This window comes from Bombus impatiens, unplaced genomic scaffold (genome assembly GCF_000188095.3).
Source record: "Bombus impatiens unplaced genomic scaffold, BIMP_2.2 scf_1002, whole genome shotgun sequence".
In the NCBI taxonomy this organism is placed as follows: Eukaryota; Metazoa; Arthropoda; class Insecta; order Hymenoptera; family Apidae; genus Bombus; species Bombus impatiens.
In genome coordinates, this window is record NT_177421.1 from 81,414 (window position 1) to 102,588 (window position 21,175).

General features: G+C 36.9%; 3 protein-coding genes across 6 annotated transcripts; 2 read left to right on the forward strand and 1 right to left on the reverse strand.

Moving 5' to 3' along the window:
* The first annotated feature begins 5,137 nt into the window (after positions 1-5,137).
* LOC100749376 (TELO2-interacting protein 2) lies at positions 5,138-18,028 on the forward strand. Its single transcript, XM_012391217.3, has 6 exons — positions 5,138-5,147; positions 16,087-16,940; positions 17,018-17,146; positions 17,224-17,385; positions 17,458-17,664; positions 17,737-18,028. Exons 2-6 carry the CDS (start codon positions 16,404-16,406, stop codon positions 18,004-18,006), a joined length of 1,305 nt encoding a protein of 434 aa, XP_012246640.1. The 5' UTR covers positions 5,138-5,147; positions 16,087-16,403; the 3' UTR covers positions 18,007-18,028.
* Positions 12,347-16,125, reverse strand: LOC100749182 (abl interactor 2). 3 transcript variants are annotated; one of them, XM_033323442.1, is made up of 5 exons: positions 15,651-16,125; positions 14,488-15,153; positions 14,069-14,398; positions 13,735-13,992; positions 12,347-13,661 (listed from the first exon to the last, which is right to left on the reverse strand). In XM_033323442.1, exons 2-5 carry the CDS (start codon positions 15,101-15,103, stop codon positions 13,498-13,500), a joined length of 1,368 nt encoding a protein of 455 aa, XP_033179333.1. In that variant the 5' UTR covers positions 15,104-15,153; positions 15,651-16,125; the 3' UTR covers positions 12,347-13,497. The 3 variants fall into 3 exon arrangements, with proteins under 3 accessions (XP_033179333.1, XP_003493195.1, XP_003493194.1); XM_003493147.4 differs by having other exon boundaries at positions 14,488-15,126; positions 15,595-16,125; XM_003493146.4 differs by having other exon boundaries at positions 15,595-16,125.
* Positions 18,029-18,378: 350 nt separating the features above from the next.
* LOC100749495 (probable cytochrome P450 304a1) lies at positions 18,379-21,172 on the forward strand. 2 transcript variants are annotated; one of them, XM_003493149.4, is made up of 7 exons: positions 18,379-18,758; positions 18,854-19,105; positions 19,194-19,366; positions 19,442-19,711; positions 19,795-20,081; positions 20,154-20,410; positions 20,481-21,172. In XM_003493149.4, the coding sequence occupies exons 1-7, from the start codon at positions 18,671-18,673 to the stop codon at positions 20,663-20,665; spliced, it is 1,512 nt and encodes a 503-aa protein (XP_003493197.1). In that variant the 5' UTR covers positions 18,379-18,670; the 3' UTR covers positions 20,666-21,172. The 2 variants fall into 2 exon arrangements, with proteins under 2 accessions (XP_003493197.1, XP_033179332.1); XM_033323441.1 differs by lacking the exon at positions 18,854-19,105 and having other exon boundaries at positions 18,380-18,758.
* The last annotated feature ends 3 nt before the right edge of the window (positions 21,173-21,175 follow it).

The following is a 21,175-nucleotide window of genomic DNA, read 5'->3' on the forward strand; positions in this document are numbered from 1 at the left end:
TTTTTTTTTTTTTTTTTTTTTTTTTTTTTTTTTTTTTTTTTTAGGATGCAATTCATGAATCTCCTGCTCTTGTAGTACCAGCCAGTAGTAGCAACATAAAACGCGTATAAAACTTTCACGTTATTCACTCTTGCACGTTACAACTGTGCTTCGTGATTATATCACATACCGTTGTACTATCCATAATTGAAATAGAAGAAGAAAAAAAGGATAGGGGTCCTGTGTCGATTAAATTTTCCTTTTCGCAAAAAACGAGCGGTCGGAATTCGAAGCAGGGCCGACGTTCCTCGTAAATTTTGTATCACGACCACTATTTTCCAAAGGTCCGGAATGGTAGTAGTCAGCCTTTGAAAGATACGATCCACGGTCCGAGATTTATGAAGGATGAGCAAAGTTATAACGGAGGTCAGAAAGTGGCTTTCTTTCGCGGCTAGGGTAGATCCGGCACTGGTACATAAACTAGACGACGTACGAGTTATTATGATTAAAAAGTATTTCATACGAGACTAGCACCCGTTAAAACCGATATAATTCCACGATAATTTCATACGGACCTAGATATCGTTACATTAAACGTTCCTACTCGAAGCGTTATCACGATAACAATTTCTTCTCCTACACGATTTTGTTCTGATATCGCGAAACTTTATGGTCTCAATTTGTGCAGAACGTTGCCCGTTACCTTGTCGCGCATGCATTATATTTCCTTCATCGATTTCACTCATAGAGACCTGACGTATAGTGGATTGTAACGCGATCACATTTCTAGTTTCTTCCTGGGAGCTACTGGCCTCCCTCCTATTTATAGAGAGAATAGAGACCGGTACGGATCGTATAGAGTTCCATGTGTAAAATTACGATCACCCGATTGTGATGCAATCGCTGAAATCGCTATCCGAAGCAAGCATCATAGCAACAACGAATCTTGACCAACATTCGCTATCGAATCTCGATGTGACAGAGGTGAATAGGGGGAATACAAGCGGAGAGTATCATCGACAGGGTGCACAATATCGATTGCAGGACACTCTGGTAAACGGATCAGAGGCATCGTACCACAAGAGAGGGATCTCCGGATGAATTTCCAAATCTCCAAGGATATCGATAATCCTAGAATAATTATGTTGGTTCAATAATCAGCCGTGATATTACCGACGAGCCTGTGTCGAGCTTGTGTCCTTGTTGTTCTTTGTCAAACTTTTATTTCTTCTCGTGGAAGATCGTTGTCGCGTCGCGCCGGCACGCTCGTTAACTTTAATTAAATTGTTTATTCAACGAGCAAAGGTTTCCCTGGTTGGCGTGAATGCGTATGGCTATAGGTACGACTGGCGATAATGAAAATACACCTGAAATGGAGCTTTTAAAAAAACCGTTCCAACTTGATTCTTCCGCGCCATCCACGGAAACGAGGGAGATGCTTGAAAGGGGTTGGCGCCCCATAAACGCAAGATGTTTCGTCCGATTTAATCTGTGCCTTACTTTCTTTTTATGGTCCACGTTCTCCCTTCCCTTCTCCCTCTCTGTCTCTCTTTTTTTAAACCAGTAACACGCAGCATCGCAGGACGCAAGCACTTTCGTCGAACATCAATCCGAACTTTTCCTTTTTGCATATTTTTGAATATCGCCAATTTGTTACCTCGAAAAACTACGACAGCGGCGGATTTCATATTTTTCATTTGAATCGCAGTCGATGCGAATTTTCAGAATTTGCACCAGCGAGCGATAGAATCTAATTAATACGTCCTGTGAATTCGAAATATCAAATTCTCCGACCCCGGACCGGACGAAGAGAATAAAAAAATATAGAACACGTACGTACGGCTGTTCAATTTATTGTGCGGCGGACCCTGCACGCGCCACAAACCGTTCCTCGTTCCAAAAGTTTTATACAATTTGTTACGAAATTATTAGTCGTACGCTTGACAAAGTGAAACATATGCAACGTTGCTGTGACACGTTACTCTTTCCCAAAATGCCGCGCCGCGCCGGTGCAGAATTGATTTTCATGAATGACGCTTTGCACGGAAATCAGAAGTTGGCGAGGAAAAATCGCTCGCGACGGAACAAAATGCTAATTGCTACATAATTACAATGATGCAGCGTGTAACGATGCGCAATGAAATTATCAAAATGTTCGCGAGAAATGAGCAGAAAAGATATATATGAATATTTAGCTTTTCGTTCTGTTTATGTGTCAATCTGTAGAATGCTGTACCTGCAGCGTGATGTATTTACGTAATCCTATAAAAAAATAGAATCGTCAAAAAACAACGGCGGGCTAGCGAGACTAATGAAAAAAGAGATAGCCATACATGCGCGGGAAAATTCTATTTGCGATGCGCATTCACCAATTCGAACGTTTTATTTACGAACACTTCGCTCACCGCGAAAACATTCGTCAGAAAATAACGACGAAATATTATTACACCGCAGGAATATTGCATCCGAAACGTGGCACGCTTTTTTTCTTATCTCTATCGCTGCGTCCTCTCGACCGCGCCCTCGAACCACGAAAACAAATAATTTTTATCAGCAAGCAAAATGCATGCGTCGCGATTTCGCGAGCTTTTTCGGGATTGTATATCGGAAGGAAAACGCAGTGTCCCCGAAATTTTTCCGAAAATATCTCCCATATTTCGGTGAAACGAGCTAGGGATAGAAAGGAAAGATTGCGCTTTCAAAGAAATAAAAAAAATAACAGTCCCTCGTAACGTATTCGAAACCCTTTGTTTAAGGAAATGCGAAAACCTTCGCTCCACTTTATTTCGTGTTTATTGCACGTTAACTTGTTACACACGAGAAGAAGAAGCGGTATGTCTGTCTAGCCGAGTGACTGGTGTGAAACTGCTCGGAAAAGCTCATCTCCCTTGGAACATTTGCCTATCCGCTTTACAGAAATTCGTTTAAAGACCACGCTATTATCTACCCTCCATATCGTGTCGCGTTTTTCAGCTAACGCGAATAAGAAGTGTCTACTATCGCTGGGAGACCGAGTCACACAGAGCTCTAGGAAATAATCTTTATACAATACCCACTTCACATCGTATAATTTTACCAAAAGCGTCACAACCCGAAATAATTCAGTTCTGTGTTAGAATATCAAAACCATCAAACGAGCAGAAATAATATTCCACGATTATCAACCATATTTTCATAGAATCCATTTCTTTCTATTTTTTCTTTTTTTTTTTTCTTTGTTTTGCCAACATTACGTACAAATAATCTTTTTATAAGCTTCCAAATAATTTTTCGCTTTTCCTGGAAAAGCCTGAGTTGCGTCACTTTTGAAATATGCGATACATGGTCCGCGATTAACTCGATACTATATACACGATTACATATAAATAACTATTCTACGAAAATGTAAATTAAGAATTCCGAAAGTAAAATTACTGTTCCCATAGAAGCGTACAAGCAAAGTTTGTTGGAAGTAGCTCTTAAATAACAATTAAACTCTCTTTTCCTACCTGTTCCAACGCGATCCCCGTGGCGTGGCAAACATTTATGAAATTTGCCGAGTTAACAACGGCCATTACATGCGCTGAGACGGGCCACCACTGTTGGGCAATAATCGTAGATCCTTTGTTACTAGCAAGATGATCATTCTCTTTACGAGAACTCCTCGAAAATAATATCATCCCCGGTCGGTGCGGCCTGAAAATGACTGAGATACGAGGGTCGTGAAGACGACACGATGGTAGTAAACGATCAACTAGACCACCCCCATGGGTGCAGCGTATAGAACGAGTTTGCTAGTATGGCGTGCGAATGAATTTCACGGAGCTTGCACTTCGGTCTACATACTCGCGTCATTATCGCGACATTGTTCACACTATTGTAGCAATTAGATGGAAGCATTTAAATTCACGAGACTTTGAAACAACGTTATAAAGTATAAGAGGAGTTGGAAAAGTATATGAGAAATAGGTACTTTTTGCTTCATAAACGACGATCTATGAGACATTGAAGAACACACGAGGGAGCATAAAATTGAAAATAACGGATGGTTGATAAGAAAACCGGTTTAAATTTCTTTCCCTGAATTTTTGGTAGATCTTGATCTGTTCCGGTGGTCCAGGTCCGTGGAATATCTGTGGAATTGAAAAAGTTCGTAGCGACGCGACGTCCCGTGAGACCCTTAAGAGCTATCGTATCAACTTCTTATCGCGCGCGATTAATCTCGAAGAATGCCCTCCCAGTGGAATCTCGACAACGATACCGTACGTTCAATCCTAACGCGTTATCACTTAGCCTGACAGACGATAGAAGCCTTCTCATCGATTCATATTAACGACTCATCTAACGAACTCGCAAAATGCCCCTACGCCTTGACATTAGAAACATGCGAAAGATGGTCTTTTTGTTGACTTGTTAACGAGATAGGAAAATTTGTTCTGCAAACCGCATTAAATCGAAATGATCGTGGAAGTAGGTAGTCAAATTAACCAAACAAATATATTTTTCGTTTCGACTAAGAGATTTTATCCGTGAATTTTAACGAAGTAACGCGAAGGATCTCGCACGTTCTGTTCCAATAGTAAGTGCTCGCGAGGAGACAGCCGATGATCACAAGCAGGACAGAAAAAGTCAACAATCGTAGCGTTTTAATCCAAAGAAACGAGCGAAAAAAGGAAGAAACCGAAGGAGAAAAGAGGGACGCGCTGTGCGGAAATTCAAGATCTCTCACGTAATCCTCGAAGGCGTACACCGTTTTCGGAAGCTGCACAAAAGGACAAGTCAGAAACTGACTTCTCCTGCAAACGGGCCAACAAAAGGCAAAAACGAGAAAAACGAAGAGGAACGGTGGAAACAAACGGGGAAGGTAACGGGGAAGGGGGAGGAAAGGAAAAGGAAGGAAGTGGAACGAGCAGCGAGCCGTGGTAATTGGCCGAACAGTCGGTAAGTAATTTCAGGAACGTGACCAGGCAATGGAAAGGCGGTCGCCAGAATGGAAATCGATGCCAACGAGAACACCAGGTAGTTTACCATGGAAGCCTAATTTCCTGAAGACGATCCACGATTACTCTGCGCCACCGAGCGTACCCCGCCATTCTTCCCGTTCCAAAAACGACCCAATGAATCCTGTGTCGCGCACCTGCGAACCTACCTCGGTAATTTTCATAAAAGATTCGAGGAGAAAATTGAAAGTTTAAAAAGCGAGTATGAGTGAATTCTTGTGGTTCATTATGAAAACGTAATTTTTTACCAACGATCCTTCGATGTTTTCGTTCAACGTCGTAATTGAAAAATTAAATAACGACATCGATGCAATGATCTTTTACTGTATCCTATGTCCTGGAAACTTTGTAATCCGACACGATAATCCGGAATTTTATTTCTACGAAGATGAACTCTTCGAATAAAAGTCGGGTACAATTTCACAGATTTATCCGTTCTGTCGAGAGACGACGATCACATGTATCACTGGACCCATTCTCCGGGAACAAAAAATCCGTTCGCTCGCGATAAATCGTCTCAAGGCGATTTCTGAAGTCTCTGCGAATTCGCGATAAATTTCTCCTCGAGTGACTTTGATCCGACGACATTTGCGTAATCCCGTTAAAAATGTGCCGTGCAGCGTACGAACGATACAAATAGGAGCCGGAGTCATTGATAAGAGTCTTCCTGACGTGCGACTGGCTGCTATCGATTCGCCAAGAAAATTCCAATTCAATTTTCACGAGCACTCATGCACGCTAAGAGAAGAATTCCAACAATCCTTGGCAATCGATCCTGCCTCTATGCGTTATTTTACCAATCTACCAACTAAGAAACTCAGAAATAAAACGAGCAACATGCGGACGTAAGATCTGAAATTTCAGTGACAAACCCAGCAAGCATCGCCATAAGAGAAACAAACGAATGAAAGAAAGGAATGGAAAAGCTATCACAGGTGGAAACGACAATCTATATTACGACTAAAACAACACCCGTATAGTTTTTGGTTTAGTCAAAAATAGCAGGATTCGATGGAAACGAGCTGTTTCCATGGAAGCTGAATTTCATCGATCTCTGCGATTCGCCGCAAAAAATTCGTCTTCAATTTTCGACAACGTTTGAGTGTGTCAAACGTTGGACTCCGCGTCTCTCGTCCGGAAGGTTTACGTCGTCATGCTGGCCAGAGCACAGAGACGAGAATACGGTACTTTGAGGTCAAAGAGAATCCCGCACAGGGGACGTTCAGGCGACGGATAAATGAACGCGATCGCTCGAACCACCGTGACCTGGCCAGTACACACCGCCGCTATTTCGAGAATTCCAATTTTGACACGGAAAACCGGACGCGGATTGTACGCGCGTTGATTGAACGAATGCCGCTTAGACAGCCGCGACGATGACAAACTTGCTCGCCTTTCCATCGCTCTTCTATTTCTACCAAATTCGTTTTCATGCAATATCTCGCGCTCTGCTGTGCAATTCACCAAGATTTCCCCAAAACCTGTTTTCTTAGGTAGCTACTACATCTTCCAGCTACTGAATACTACTGAAGGATTAAGCCGTAACCAGACAACGATTCAATTAAAATGGATGAGTAAAACAGTGCTGTGAAAAAATTAGAAGGAAGCACAGAATTTTTTTGCGACACCTGTCACCAAGATGCAGTATACGTGTTCTACGTTCTAATGAATTTTTATCAAAATATTTCTCCACGAATATAATGTCCCAACAAATACTTTCAAGAATATTGATAACAGAAAGTTGAACAATTTTGTTCGTACCCCTCGAAACAAATATCTGTGCAATAAACGAGAATCGAGCTCGTTTGTCAGACGAGTGGTTAGAATAACGGAACGTTTAAAGAACCGTCTCATGGGACTCGTAAGTTTTTGCGTCACTTCATCCCTATAAATCCAAACTTCTCAGAGACCAATGAACGAAAAGTATGATTTTACTGGGAGATCTGATCCATGTAAGTACTTCGATACGTTCCTCGTCGGTAAGATCCTTGAAATTACTCCCAAGAGTCATTAGAGTAGTTACCAGCTGGCAGTAAATCTCGATAGCAGGACGATCAACAATTTCTAAAATAACGCTGTCATTGGCCCATTATGTGTGCCACGACAGCAAATGCGTAAACGAAGCCTCGTAAAAGTTAGAGACGAGCGCTGTGAAAGTTTATCATTCATGGCATCTTTAATGCCTCGGGACGAACAGTTTATAATTTGATAAAGAAGCCAGCACTTACGCGGATGGAAGCAGCAAACAAACGTTGCGCTACGTAAAGGGACCTCTAAAAGCATCAACTTTTATCATAAGAAGTTAAAAATGCTGATCGAGAGATAAATCTATCCACGATCGAGAAACATAAGTAGTTTCCACGTCGTTCGCCGTATACGATATAAACTAAAACGTGTTTTCGATCATCTATACCCAACGAACATTGCTAGACACTACCAGCAACAAATACCATCTAGGAGAGCAAAAGGCATTTTAATATGTCCTAACCAAAGACCCTACTGTGATGTTTAGACTATAAATGTTTATACAAATTCAATATCGAATTATTAATCAAGCGATATAGTGAACAACAATCATATTTGCGTGATACTTCGTTAAGCCACTACGTAACAACGACCATGTTTCGTCCTCAATCGTGTTGCGACATCTCCATAATTAATCGTGAAGAAAAGGCAACGTCAATGGTGCAGAAAGCTTGAGTCAATTCAAGGTTGATACGCACATTCTTTTTTGACTGTCTAATGAACATTCAGTGAAAAGACGGTATAGACCAGAGGATAGAAGTCCTAGGCCGAATTGGCTCTGTATTCGGATTCCAAGACTTATAGAGCTTTCAATCGATCTATTCCGAGACATCCCCTTTATGCGGATTCTGGGTGGTCTACAGATCCCAGATTAATGTCGTTGGGGCTGTACTGGACATACCACTAGAGCCAGTTAGATAGCGAATGGCAGTTGAGGAGGTGAAGCGTTAAGGGGTGCGGATTGTTATAGGACAGTGGCAGAAAGAGAATGGCAGCAAGCGTAGGTGAGAAACAGCAGTCTTTGTGTTTCGATCGCTTAAAAGATTAGGATAAAATGAAAGCGGCTCAAGTGTTCAGGACAGCTTAACGTTGCTACAAACGATACGATTTACTTATTTGTACCTGAGGATCGATCAACGCCCGAACACCTTTTTACGAGCGTCCTCTTGGAAAACGCTGTTTTTTCTCTGTAACAAATGTGTGACGCGTTGGATGAAAGAAAGCTGTGGAAAGTCTCGATGCTTGTGTGCGTTGCAATCGATATCCCATTAGGAAAAAAGGGCTGAAGTATTGCGTAAGCTTGTGCAAACGTGCTTCACAACTGGATTGCTTTTTTAAATTATTATTCAATTCAGTCGTAATAGTTTTATCCGATCTTTATTTCTTGGTGAATATTTCGCGCTATTAAACACCATCGCTACTTTAAATACACTTCGCAGCGGAAATTTAATTCAATCCCCGCAGACGCGACTGAGAACTAAAAAGTATCGTCTTGATACGAGTAACGCATCTAAAACTCTGGCCAACTTTACGTTTAAAGATCTAAGCCACTTTTGAAGCGTTATCCAGTTTTCAGTCAGGCTACATCATCTTACAATATCTTACATCCATCTTGACGATTTTATTTTCGATTTAGTTCGACGGAGGTGACACAAAGTTGAAATCGTCTTCGAGAGTGGTGAGATTCTCTTGGAACACGCCTCCCAAAGGTAATATCGCAATGAAATCTGGTTTAGCCTCTCAACCCTGCTCCAGAGGGGACTAGCGTGCCCCCGTGGTTTATCCCTGAACCCGTCGTAATTCCCCCTCAACCTCTCGTACACCACGATACACGTTGTGCGTAACGCAAATTCATGTCGTCGGGGTATTCTCTGTCAAATTAGGACGGACCATAATGCATACATTATGGAAAGCAACGTAACTCCCACTTGGATCATCTTGTCCTCTGACGATGTGCCCGGGTGAAATTGCATTGCACAACAAAATTGACTCTTCCTTCTTTATTCGAGCCTTGGAGTTAGCCAACTAACTCATTGACTTTTAAACGTTGATTAAACTTTTATGCGACTAAACTCGGTACAAAATCACGAATATGTATTTAGAATATGGGTTGTCGCGATTCGAGTAGATGAAGAATTTTTATTGTTGAATATTCCGATTTCTTTATCGCGACAAAAGGAAGAAGGAGAGTGGAAAGATAGATGCTTACGGCTGTGAAGGAAAGCAACGACGAAAGATTGTTTAAAATACATGAATATTAATGACTCGCGAACACCTCTGAATGTTTCCGGAGAAACGCAAGCAAGCCGGTCAAGGAATTTATAACATTCATTGTGTTACAAATAAAAGAGCAAATGGAGAAGCAGTACAGCATTTAAAAAAATGTAGCTGAACTAATGGGCTGAAATTCTCGGCATTCCTCAAGGGAACAATACCGTAAGACTCAGGAACGCGTAAGAATATGTTAAGGATATCGTGTCATAAAGACTTTATAATTTTTTACGTTAACCAAAATATAATATAATATAAAGAATTTGAATTATAAAACTCAGGTCCATTTTTCTCGAAATTGTGTTATACGAAGTGTCTCTAGTGTACGTATCCTACACAATGGCATTAAAGAAACAGAGTAACATTAAAGAGACTACAGCGTTATATACTCGTACTAATTTCAAGCTACATTCTCTATGCACTGTAAATCTCGTTAGTCTTCAATTATGTTCAAAGTTTCGAGATATGAAACAGTCATTAGGAGAAGGAGCTAGCTAATCGCGTCTGCTCGATGATAGATACTATCTACTTCATAAATGAACTGTTTGCAGAAGATTGATGAATGATGCTTGAACCAAACGCTTACAATTCAGAAGTTTAATCGAATCCAACTTATCCTATAATTACATGTCGTCTCATTCTTCGTACCTGCCAACTCTTCCTATATGCACTTTTAATTAAAACGTAGTCTGCAGATCGCTGTCTCTTTTCGTCGACTCCTTGAGCACAAAACTTTGAGAAACGTGACGACGACTATCCCCGCAGCTCGCATTCAGATTGCAACACAACATCCTGCAGTAATGTAACAGGGGAAACATCTGGGCACGCCAGCAAGTTAAACTAAGACTGATGACGGAGCCAGACAGGAACTTCAGTCGCCATAGCGGTGAACCACACGAATCCCGTTCAGCCTTTCAACATACCTATCCACGGGGATACCGGCTGGTGGCACACTTCCTCTTCAGAAACGGATCGACAAGTTGGAACTCGCCAGGCCAGAAGCCACGGCGAATATTAATCCCGTTTCCTTGGTCGACATCCTGGTCAGCTTTCTCCCCCGGTGTACTCCGTAGAAATTTCCGATCCCTTCGTCGACCTTCGGTGTTATTGCAGTCACGTTAGGAGGGAAGGTTACCAATAAAAAGGCGAAATTTCACGCCCCGGGCACTGGATATAAAATCCACGACTTTTGTGGACTAAGGGAACGCGAATTTGACGATCTCCCTTTTCAACTATCTTGCACCTTACCGCCACGATATTAAATCTTACGAGCTACTTGTCACGCTATAGCCTTGAGAATCGACACGTTATCTTTCTATTTGCTTCAAATCGAATGGAACGATGTGCAGCAAGCCTAAACTATATGCGTTAATCCACTTCGTTTAAATTGTATGTAATTTTATAGTTAAACTATATCCAGGCGCTATTAGTATAATTCTGTTCTTGAGATCAAATTAACAAGTGAGTCGCTACCGACTAACAAGATTCATTTCGCGGTAAAAACGAGAATGGAGGAGAATGAAGGAGTCTATTATTCGTTAATACAAAGGAAGTTCGTAGCGAACTCAAACAACGGTTGAGACAAAGGCATGGAGAATATTTTAAGATTCGACGTAAGAACGAACGGAATGACAGGTGAAGATAGAAAGGGATGTCGGTGTCGGGAAGATGGTCGCGGCTGGTCCGGAAGATGGTATTAATCAAATGAAGCGGTTTCTGTTACAAGCGAGGCGAAGATGGGTCTGAGCTGCCTGCCGGTACCCGGGGGATAATCAATCTGGAGAATTAGATCAGATAGCTGGTTGTACGTGAGCCAACTCCGTCTCCTTAGATTTATCCAGTCGCTAAGAAGCCTGATAAAGTACGCTGCGCTACCTCGATATCGAATAAATTCTGCGCTTTTGCTTATCAGATGGGCACAATCGTTCGCGGCTTTCAGCAAATTTATCAACTTACGCTTGACGCTTAGATAATCATGCTGCCAATACAATTTGACGGCTTTATGCTATTTTTTGTAGCATTAAATTGAAATGTTATTTTATCACTTATTAAATTTTCTTTCCAAGCGTATAAATCATTTCAGAAATATCGAGTAAAGTTATAGTTGTACGTAGTTTCTTCTCCTTAATTTACTTTAACGTAGATTCCAAAAGTTTCCTCAAATTGAAATTTCGAATCGACAATTTCTACGTGTTGAAAAGAGGAACGCCACAGAAACATCTTGGCCGCAGTGTATTACGAGGATGAATAATAACAAAAAATAATGTTTCTTCTCTCCCTTTAGTACAGTCTTATTTTCACACGACCTCTTTTAAGCGTGATATACGAGGATAGCTTGGTGCGCCGCTTTCAAAGCTGCGCCCTGTTTTCATCCTACTACTACGTACGCAGAGAAAATGGAAAAATTCACGAAAATACTAGATATACAAAACATGTTCATCTAAAACCGTACCTTTCTCCCATTTTCTCTCTACTAGTTGGAGAACGAATCTTTTGCTGTAAGAATTTACGTACGTTACTCTACAAAACTGGATTCCGTGGGTGTCATTACCGTGTTACAAGAGGAAACATTTGTGGCGAGGAACTGCTCGCAACTTTGTGTTTCTTGTACGTATGTGAGTGAGAAAGTTTCCACGGTTTAAACTTAGCAAATAATTTAAGTGAACATTGAGACCGACTGCAGAAAAAATTCACCGTTGAAGGAATGCATTCGTTATCCGTTTGAAACGGTTCCGTGCGTAACATTTACATTATAAGAAGCTATTTTCAACTATCCTAATAGGAAATTAAAGAAGGAGTAATAGGAAATTTGTCAAAGGAAATAAACATCCTAGTTTTGTGATCTGAATCGTTCCAAGTTCCTCTCGCTCAATTTATAGTATATGATACTATAATTAGTTGATATAATAGACAATCGCGAACTCGTGTTTTACTAATCATGATGTAACGTGGAATTACAAGCTAGTAAGATAAATTGTCCACTAATTGAACTAAAGCAACAGCAAAATGGATTATGGTTATGGATAAAGACAACGTGGAATTAGGAAGAACTTGTGAAGAAACCTTAACTGTTGGATGAATATCATTCGAAATTTTATATTACAATTCTTTTATTTGATTCTAAATACAATTATATTCGTACATTTCATTATGCTTCCCTACTGACAAATAAAACCTTCCATTAAAATTTCTATTAAAATTAAAGATTCAATTTTCTATCCACTAGCTCTTTATTTGTTTGAAAATCCTATTCTAATTCTCCTGTACTAATTCTGTGATAATCCTCCAAAGTATGTAATCCTCACGAAAACGAGACCTTTATTGTCGATACATACAAGCTTTTTAGCTTATATAAAAGGATAATTTTTTAATGAGGGAGAAATGCGGCAAAAATGACCGCAGAATTACTTGGCCAATTAAAAGATACTTATATTTGTGGTAATAGTGCGCTAACAAATAGCAGCATACAAAGTATGAATATCACACAGCTATGTAGGATACTACTTGGTTAAATGAAATCACTACATCTTAAACAAATTGCGTACATTAATTGACTCTATAATGCATATGCTACGACTTGGTATATTCTTTAAAACATTCAAACGAGGATTACTTTCGTCGACTTCATTTTATGAGAACTAAAATCCTGAGGTCAATATACCGTTAACTATTAAAATAAACTTATCAAGCAATTTGTATTATGATGTTATATTTAGTATAAGGCGCAAAGATTCTCGTTACACGACGTCAGGACGTTTGGTATTTTGATTACTTATTAACCTACTACTAACATCGTATTAGTTACACCTTAGATACATAAATACAATTAACAGCTAATTGATTATATAGTAGCATAGTAACTACATGCCTTTATGCATATATGTATATAAATATGATCTATTGAAGTCGAGATAAAATAACATCCACTGGAGGAAATACTATTTACCAAAAAATACACTTTCTTATGTTGATATAAAGATTGATTAGTTTGATTTTTAGAAAATTCGCATGATATTTGAGATTCGTGGAAGAATCTATAATTTACACATTTACCATATTCCACCTCATATTTTGTTACGTCGTTCTATGTCTTTGTATCGATCGTGTTAGTATAGCCTTATTATTATTAATACTAAATAAGATATTAAAATCAGAGAATCTGTCTCTTAAATTTGCAGTCTTTTGTGAATAACCACCAATATTCACAATTTTGATATATCTAAATGCAATATTGGACAAATTATTAAACGCAAGGTTCTACGTAATTTCCGGGGAACAAACCCGTTATACCATCCATGACCCCCTCCCACCACCCATCATCATTCTTTTTTAGTACATAAATTACAGAGCTTTCCTGGAAGCTCAACTCATCCTCCTTGTCAGCATAATAATCATAAATTGCAACAACTAAAATGGTAATATTTGATTACATCTTAATACTACTTAAATATTCTACGGTCTAAAAAGTATCACAACATACCTTTTTCGATATAATTCTTTGGCACCCAACCAGGGAGGTCTTCCTCATCCGGTACAATAGGCATAATAGCACCACTAGATTGTGTAGGTCTACCAAATTGCGGATGTTCTTCTTGTTCTGGTGGTGGTGGTGGTGGTAATGGTGGGCTACTTGCACCACTACTTCGACTAACTTGATGACTCAATCTTTCTGACAAAGTGTGATAACTGGTAAAATCTAACGTATTACCAGTTATGCCAACTAAGGGCGAAGGTGGCGCTAGAAATGGAAACGGATAATTATATAATTCCATAGTTTATTAGTTGAATCTAAGTCCTATCAAATAAGAACTTACGAGGCATACTGTTGTGTTGTTCCTGGGCATACCCTGCTGTTACGCTAGGTGGAGCTGGTGGTGGTGTTTGCGGATGACTTTGCAATGGATGAACTGTTCCCACTTGAGGTGGCGAAGTATGTTGGGTTGTAGTATTTGTATGTGTATTATGATTGGTATTGTGTACTGCATGAGATGTGGTATGTGCATGTAAAGGTAGAGTACTATAACCAGGACCACGTTCTCTTCTTGGATGACCTAGTGGATAATTAGGAGCATAGTGACTAGGAACTTGAGGTGGAGCAACTGCAGGTGGTGTTCTGTATTCTCGGGACCCTTTGCTCAATGTTCCTAGAGGTAAAATAGGAAATTCATATTAAATAATCCAATGTCACTTTAAAGTAGATATATGTGTATATATATATTATTTTTATATTTACCAGTTCTTACTGTCTGAGGAGGGGTAGGTGGCTTAGTGGTAGGAGCTGGTCCTACCATAGCAGCACCTAAACCAGAACCAGTGGAAGCTGCACCTAAACTTTGAACACTGCCTTGACTTCCACCACGTTGCTTACTTCTTGGAGTACCACTACTACGTACTCCATGTCCAATATCATCCAAGATTGTGTAATCAATACTCTTTCTTACATATTTAATTGGTTTTTCAGGATTTGCTGGTGCAATAATTTTGTACTGGCGTACCGTAATTTTATTAGCTGTTAATACTCCAATTTCTCTTCTAGCTACTTTCTCTTTGTGTATCATAACCGTTTGAGCAATATGGTTCATTTGGCTTTCCATCTCAGCAAGCTGAGATGTTTGTAAATCCAATAATTGTAAAAAATTATAAGCAAGGGTATTTATTTGATAGGCTACACTAGCCAATGACTGAGTAGTAAAATTTTTGGTTTCTTCTAAAGCTATTCTCTTGTTTTCAGCTTGAAAATAATTTGCTTCACAATAATCAGCAACCCGTTCAAGATTGATATGATTATCAGCCAGGTTGTTTCTTCCCTCAGGAATTTCCTGACCGAGAAATGCTGCTAGCTCTGCCATAACCTCAGAGTCACTGCCTACCCCTGATGATACACAATAAGAACCGGATCCTTAAGAGAACCAGAGTAATTGTATTTAAGAAGATTTGTACATTTTATTTTATGTTTGATGTAGATGACATTCTCGAGTACATCGTGAAATTATTATATACTTTAAATGATATTATATGCAATAATCGAAGTAAGAAAGTAAAACAAAAAGTTATGAGTCAAAAAATTCGTTCAACTTGAAGAATGAGGTTATGTAACTTTTATGAGAAATTCGCGAAAGATTTCCCGAATAACGAGAATAGTATTTTAAGTGTGTTTTTGATAATTTTATGTTGTTCAGACGAAAAAATAAGGAATTATTAACTATGTAATAATTGTTTGAAGGGCGGTGTCCCGTATGTAGGATGCAAAATGGAGGTGGAACTTAAATCTAAAGATTAATCATGGAAAATGAAACGACGATACAACAAATGATTTGAAAAAAATAGAAAATGAACTAACGGTACTCAGCCATGTCGTAACTACCAGCTATTACACCTTCTTTAATTCATAATTACCAAGAATCTCAGAAACTGATAAAAAATAAATAACGATTTACGTTACGCGACACGACACTCAGTATGAGCAAGTGATGCACCGAAACACTAGTAACGGCGTACACTGCAATTTCCATGTAGTTAGCACGAATGTTCTTGATTTTGGTTAAAGTTGGAGCACGAATATGATCGCGGTATACTCGTATAGTAACTGACTAGCAAAGACATATTAAACGATAAGATTGAAGAAGGAAGATTGTACAAAAGAGAAAGGAAACTATCTTTTGACGGTAAAGTGTTAAAAGAAGGGGAAAATGACAGATTCTTCGAGACCTCGTGTGGTTCGTATCGATTACACTTTCGAGGCATCGAACAATATTACAAAATACAGTAATTATATCGTAAATTTACAAAGGTAGGCCAGTAGAAGAAACATTCGTTGCGATTGAAATACTAGATATTAATATTGTAAAATACGAATAAAGATTTTTGTCAAATTATTGTATATCTAAGTATGGTCGATAAAAAGTGATATACTCCCTTTTGATTGAGTGTTCAGATCATTCGAAGCCAAATTCGTAAAAGAGTCAACAATTATTTCGTTGATTAAAAGTATGAAACAAGGAATTCAGCTGAAGTACTATCATTCACGGTAATTCGAAAAATGATACTTTCTGTGTGTACTTACGGAACTAATAAATCGTTGCGAAGAAGTTGATTCGCAACATAGCAATCATTATCTCTTGTCGAACTCCTTAACGTATAATACTTAAAATGAATAGTCTTTTAAAAGAATTGGAAGCTTTAAAAATTAAGGGCGAATTTTATGAGGAAGACTTATGGGCAAAATACAATAATCTTATACAAGTGAGTTATGTTCCTGAAAGAATCGACGGTACTAGTCGACCATGCGAAGAAAAAGACTTCAAAGGGTATAGACAAATTATAGATAGAAATTTGCAAGATATCAGATCTATGCTTCAGCATGTCATTTACTGTCGTCATGAAGGGCACATGCAAATAAAATTAGATTCATCGATAGTAAAAACTTTTACAATCAATTTGTTACTACTCATTGGAGAACAACATGAACGAAATGTTTGGAACACAACAGAATCTGTGTCCATCTCCAAAGACTTGACTAGCAAAATCTTGGAGTTATATAGATATCAAAACATCTCACAACTTTTAACGGAACAAGATAACTTTACTACAGTATTATTAACGCTAAGGCCTAAGTTACTGAAAGATACTTGGAAAGCTTATCCAGCAGCTGTAGCAAGTTACAAATGGATTTTATATCAAATTGAGGTTCGTAAACCAAATTAAAGAAACAATGATCAAGTAATTACGTGTTAAAATTTATAATTTATATTTATCTTTTTTAGAAACCAACTTTATATAATCATATTAGTGACGTGCTTCCAACAGCTTTAATAATTATTGATGATTATGTGCCAGAAAACATTGTACTAGGTCTTGAATGTTTATATCAAATTATTCAACATACTCACTTGGTAAAAATTTATATTATATAATTTCAAGTATAATGTTGTTCACCAATATAGGTTACTAATTTTGTTTGGATATTTAGAAAAAAGGATTCATTGACACCGGATATGCCAAAGTAATTTTTCATGCTTTAGAATGCTTAAGTCATCAAAGAGAAGCCAAATATGTAATTTTGATATATAAATGCTTAACAATTTTATTAGCTACCATTGAACATTGGGATAATACATTAAATGTATTTGAAGTAAGTTTAAAAAATTAGTATTTATATGTATTAATTTAAGTATAAATCTTGTAATGTTATATATTATTACAGTGGACAAAGAGGGATGATATTTTAGCTGTTCTACTAGATAATATGGAATTTGAACAAAATGTGGAATTAAGATGTGTATATATGTTAAGTTTACCTCAACTGTTGACTAATATTGGTTGTGCCAAGTGGTGTGAAAGATTAACAAGAATACTTACCGAGTATTGTGAACATCATACAGATCTAAAAACATTAAAAGCAACATTGGAGGTAAATACCTTCATCATATATTTTACTTTTATTATATGTTACCTTTATTACATATTAAATATAATTTTTTAGACTGCAAAAACTTTCCTCTTGATGTTTCATCTTCGAGTGGCAGCTCACTGTGTACCTCTGTATACTGCTTTTTTAAAACTGCATTTTGATTTAACGAAAACTCCAGTATTTGACAAGGAAATAATGCAGAACTTGGATGACTGTATTTGTTTATTATATAAATTATCCCCAAATGTAGGTTGTGCAGTAATGAATGACGATCGAATGCGTTCAGTGATAAAAAATAGTTTGCAAGTAGTGTGCTTAGGTGATACTAAGTATTTTCAGTGAATGAACTATATAAATCTGTTTTAGAACCTAAAAATAAATATATTATTTAAGAAAAGAAAAGATTATTTTTTGTAGAGAAAGAGTTTTGTAGAATATAGTATGATAAAATATAACAAACAATATGTACTTAGATGTTTTATGTTGTGATCTAATAAATTTGAAAAATGTATGATACTTTATATTGTAAAATAGAGATTTTTATTAGAAATTTTATTTTTAACTACTCTTATACCTCATATTTAAAACACATTATTAGATTACATAAATAAGATGGATATTTAATCACAAAATTGGTACCTAAGTAAACTTTGTAATTTTTAACACTTTTGATGCTTACATAATTCCCATTGATATTTGCTTACATATATAATCAGTATTACGTTTATCTTATGTCTAATCTTTATATCAATACTATTTCTAAAAACGAAAGATGAGTGAAAAACAATTTTCCTTTCAAGTTATTTACTTTAAGTTATTTTGCATCTTTTGTTATGAAGAAATTAAAATTCTCGACTTCGTACCAAGAGATAAGATATGTATGCAGATTCATCTGAATACGCATAAACAATATATATATATATATGCACGTATGTTATTAGGGAGATATTAAATAGGGGAAGAAATAATTATCGATGATCATTCTGTATTCAGAACTGAAGAAAGAATGTCACCATTTCTTGTTATAATACTAGTTTTATTAGTAGGATATAAAATCTACAAAAGTATAAGTACACTTCCAAATACACCACCATGTAAGTTTCACAGGATTAAAATAATTCCGTGCGTCGTATTTAAATTATCTGCATTCGTTCTCCTTTATTACAATTTAAATATTTTACCATAATAGGCATTCCGCGATTGCCAATAGTAGGATCTTATTGGTATTTATTATGGTATAATTACAAATATCCTTTTAAAGCTGTGACGTATTATGCAAATAAGTTGAAATCTAAAGTCTTGACATGCCACTTTGGTGGTATTGTGACTGTAGTTGCGAATGATTATAACAGTATTAAAGAAGTACTAACGAAAGATGATTTTGACGGAAGAGCGGGCAATATAGACGTTCTCTTAGCAAGATCCTTTGGAGAATCATTAGGTATTTCCTCATGAAGAAAATTTGATACGTTTATGAAAGAGGAATACCAAAAATAATGCTTCACATTTGTAATTGCATGAAATTCCAGGTATCTTTTTCGTCGAAGGTTTATTTTGGCAAGAACAAAGAAGATTTGTTCTTCGACATATGAGAGATTTTGGATTTGGTAGAAGACAAGAAAAATTTGAAACGATCGCAATGGAAGAAATTGCAATTCTTATTGACATGCTGAAAGAAGGTCCCATTAACGACAAAGAAAAGGTACTTCAGGACACGATGAGAATTATTTTAAAATTAAAAATTGATTACTAATTGACGTTTCAATGAATTTATTAGACAATCTTAAAAAGTGGTTCCGCGCGATTTCCGGATATTCTGTATCCATATGTTGCGAATACTATATGGTATATAATGTTTGGCGAAAAATTCGATCGTTCAGAATATCATAAACTGAGATATTTTTGTGAATCTGCTATGATGTTTCAAAGAGCACTTGACACTACTGGAGGAGCTCTTTCTCAATTTTGGTTCTTAAAGTATTTTGGAAATATGTTTGGATATAAAAATATAATGCTAGGAACTTATCGTATGGTAGATTTCATTAAGGTACATATCAATTTTACGTTTATACTTATAAATTATATTATTTTAATATACTAAATAACTATAAAATATCATGATTATTACAGGAACATTTAGACAAGAGAAAATACTCAGATAATGAGGACGATAAAGGTTTAATAGACCGATATTTAAAGGTTTTAAACGGAAACGCTAAAGGAAAATCATTCTCCGAAAAACAACTTATTATGATTCTTGTGGATATCATGTTTCCAGCTTCATCTGCGGTGCCAAGTGCTCTTCTACACACAATCAAGCTTATAATGCATCATCCAGAAGTAATAAAAAATATAAGAGAGGAAATAGATAAAGTGGTTGGAACTGGAAGACTCATTACGTGGCAAGACAGGAAGAAGTATACATTATTTGTACTGTAATTATTATGTGGCAGAAAATATTTCACTAAAAAATCTTAAAAATGTTTTAGTTTACCATATATCGAAGCAACAATACGGGAATCGCTCAGATACGAAACACTGACACCATTCAGCGTATTACATAAAGCGATAAAGAGAACCACTCTTTCTGGTTTTGATGTTGCCAAGGATACAATAGTAATTACCAATTTAGACGGACTAAATACAGACGTCGATTTATGGGGTGATCCCCATAATTTTAGGCCTGAAAGATTTCTTACAGAAGATGGTAAACTGCGTAAAGATCTCACATTTTCTTTTGGATTTGGTAAGTAAAGCATTTTTGGCATATTTTAACGACATTACCAGTAATAACGTTTTATCTCTTTTTGTACTAGGGCGTCGTGTGTGTATGGGTGAAACTTTTACGAGATATAATATGTTCGGGATAATCGCTGTATTAATGCAAAACTTTAACTTCTCGTTTATAGAGGATGAACCAAATAGTCTCAAAGATAAAATGCCAGGTTTAATTGTTAGTCCAAAAGAAATGTGGATTCGAGTGGAACCACGTTATACCTGATTGATATATAATACATTTCATATTCTTTTACAATCTAAATACCTATTTCTCTATAATTTTTTATTCAAATATTGTTATTAACACATAACACATTAACAATATATTTCACCTTACTGAAACAATTTTTATCCTAATTTGAAATGATAAAAGCTACGAAACTGTAAGGATTAAAAATAGAAAGTCGTATATAATTTGTGTACTATAAATTTATTTCATAATCTGAGATAGTCAGAGACGAAAGTTACATTGTATTGAATAAACGTAATTAATATACAAAGATTTTCATAAGAGTTGACTACAAACAAGTTTCATTGATGATTGATTATACTATGTTAAGCGATCTACAAAACTGTCAATATTTTTAAAATATTCAGTGCCCATGAAATAAAAACTTTATATACATATATTGCAACTTTGAAGAAGGTAGAGAAGATATGCTTAATCTTATGAGCTGTAAAAATTAAGAGCTTACTTAAATATATACATTTTAATGTTTATTTTCCCAAATTT

Coding starts and splice junctions, on each gene's coding strand:
- LOC100749182 (XM_003493146.4), bottom strand. Junction 14,399..14,487: donor TCCTCAGACAGTAAGAACTG/GTAAATATAAAA, acceptor TTTTACCTCTAG/GAACATTGAGCAAAGGGTCC. Junction 13,993..14,068: donor ACAACACAACAGTATGCCTC/GTAAGTTCTTAT, acceptor TTCCATTTCTAG/CGCCACCTTCGCCCTTAGTT.
- LOC100749376 (XM_012391217.3), top strand. CDS start 16,404: ATGAATAGTCTTTTAAAAGAATTGGAAGCTTTAAAAATTAAGGGCGAA. Junction 16,941..17,017: donor GGATTTTATATCAAATTGAG/GTTCGTAAACCA, acceptor TATCTTTTTTAG/AAACCAACTTTATATAATCA. Junction 17,665..17,736: donor CATTAAAAGCAACATTGGAG/GTAAATACCTTC, acceptor ATAATTTTTTAG/ACTGCAAAAACTTTCCTCTT.
- LOC100749495 (XM_003493149.4), top strand. CDS start 18,671: ATGTCACCATTTCTTGTTATAATACTAGTTTTATTAGTAGGATATAAA. Junction 19,106..19,193: donor ATCCTTTGGAGAATCATTAG/GTATTTCCTCAT, acceptor ATGAAATTCCAG/GTATCTTTTTCGTCGAAGGT. Junction 19,367..19,441: donor CCATTAACGACAAAGAAAAG/GTACTTCAGGAC, acceptor TGAATTTATTAG/ACAATCTTAAAAAGTGGTTC.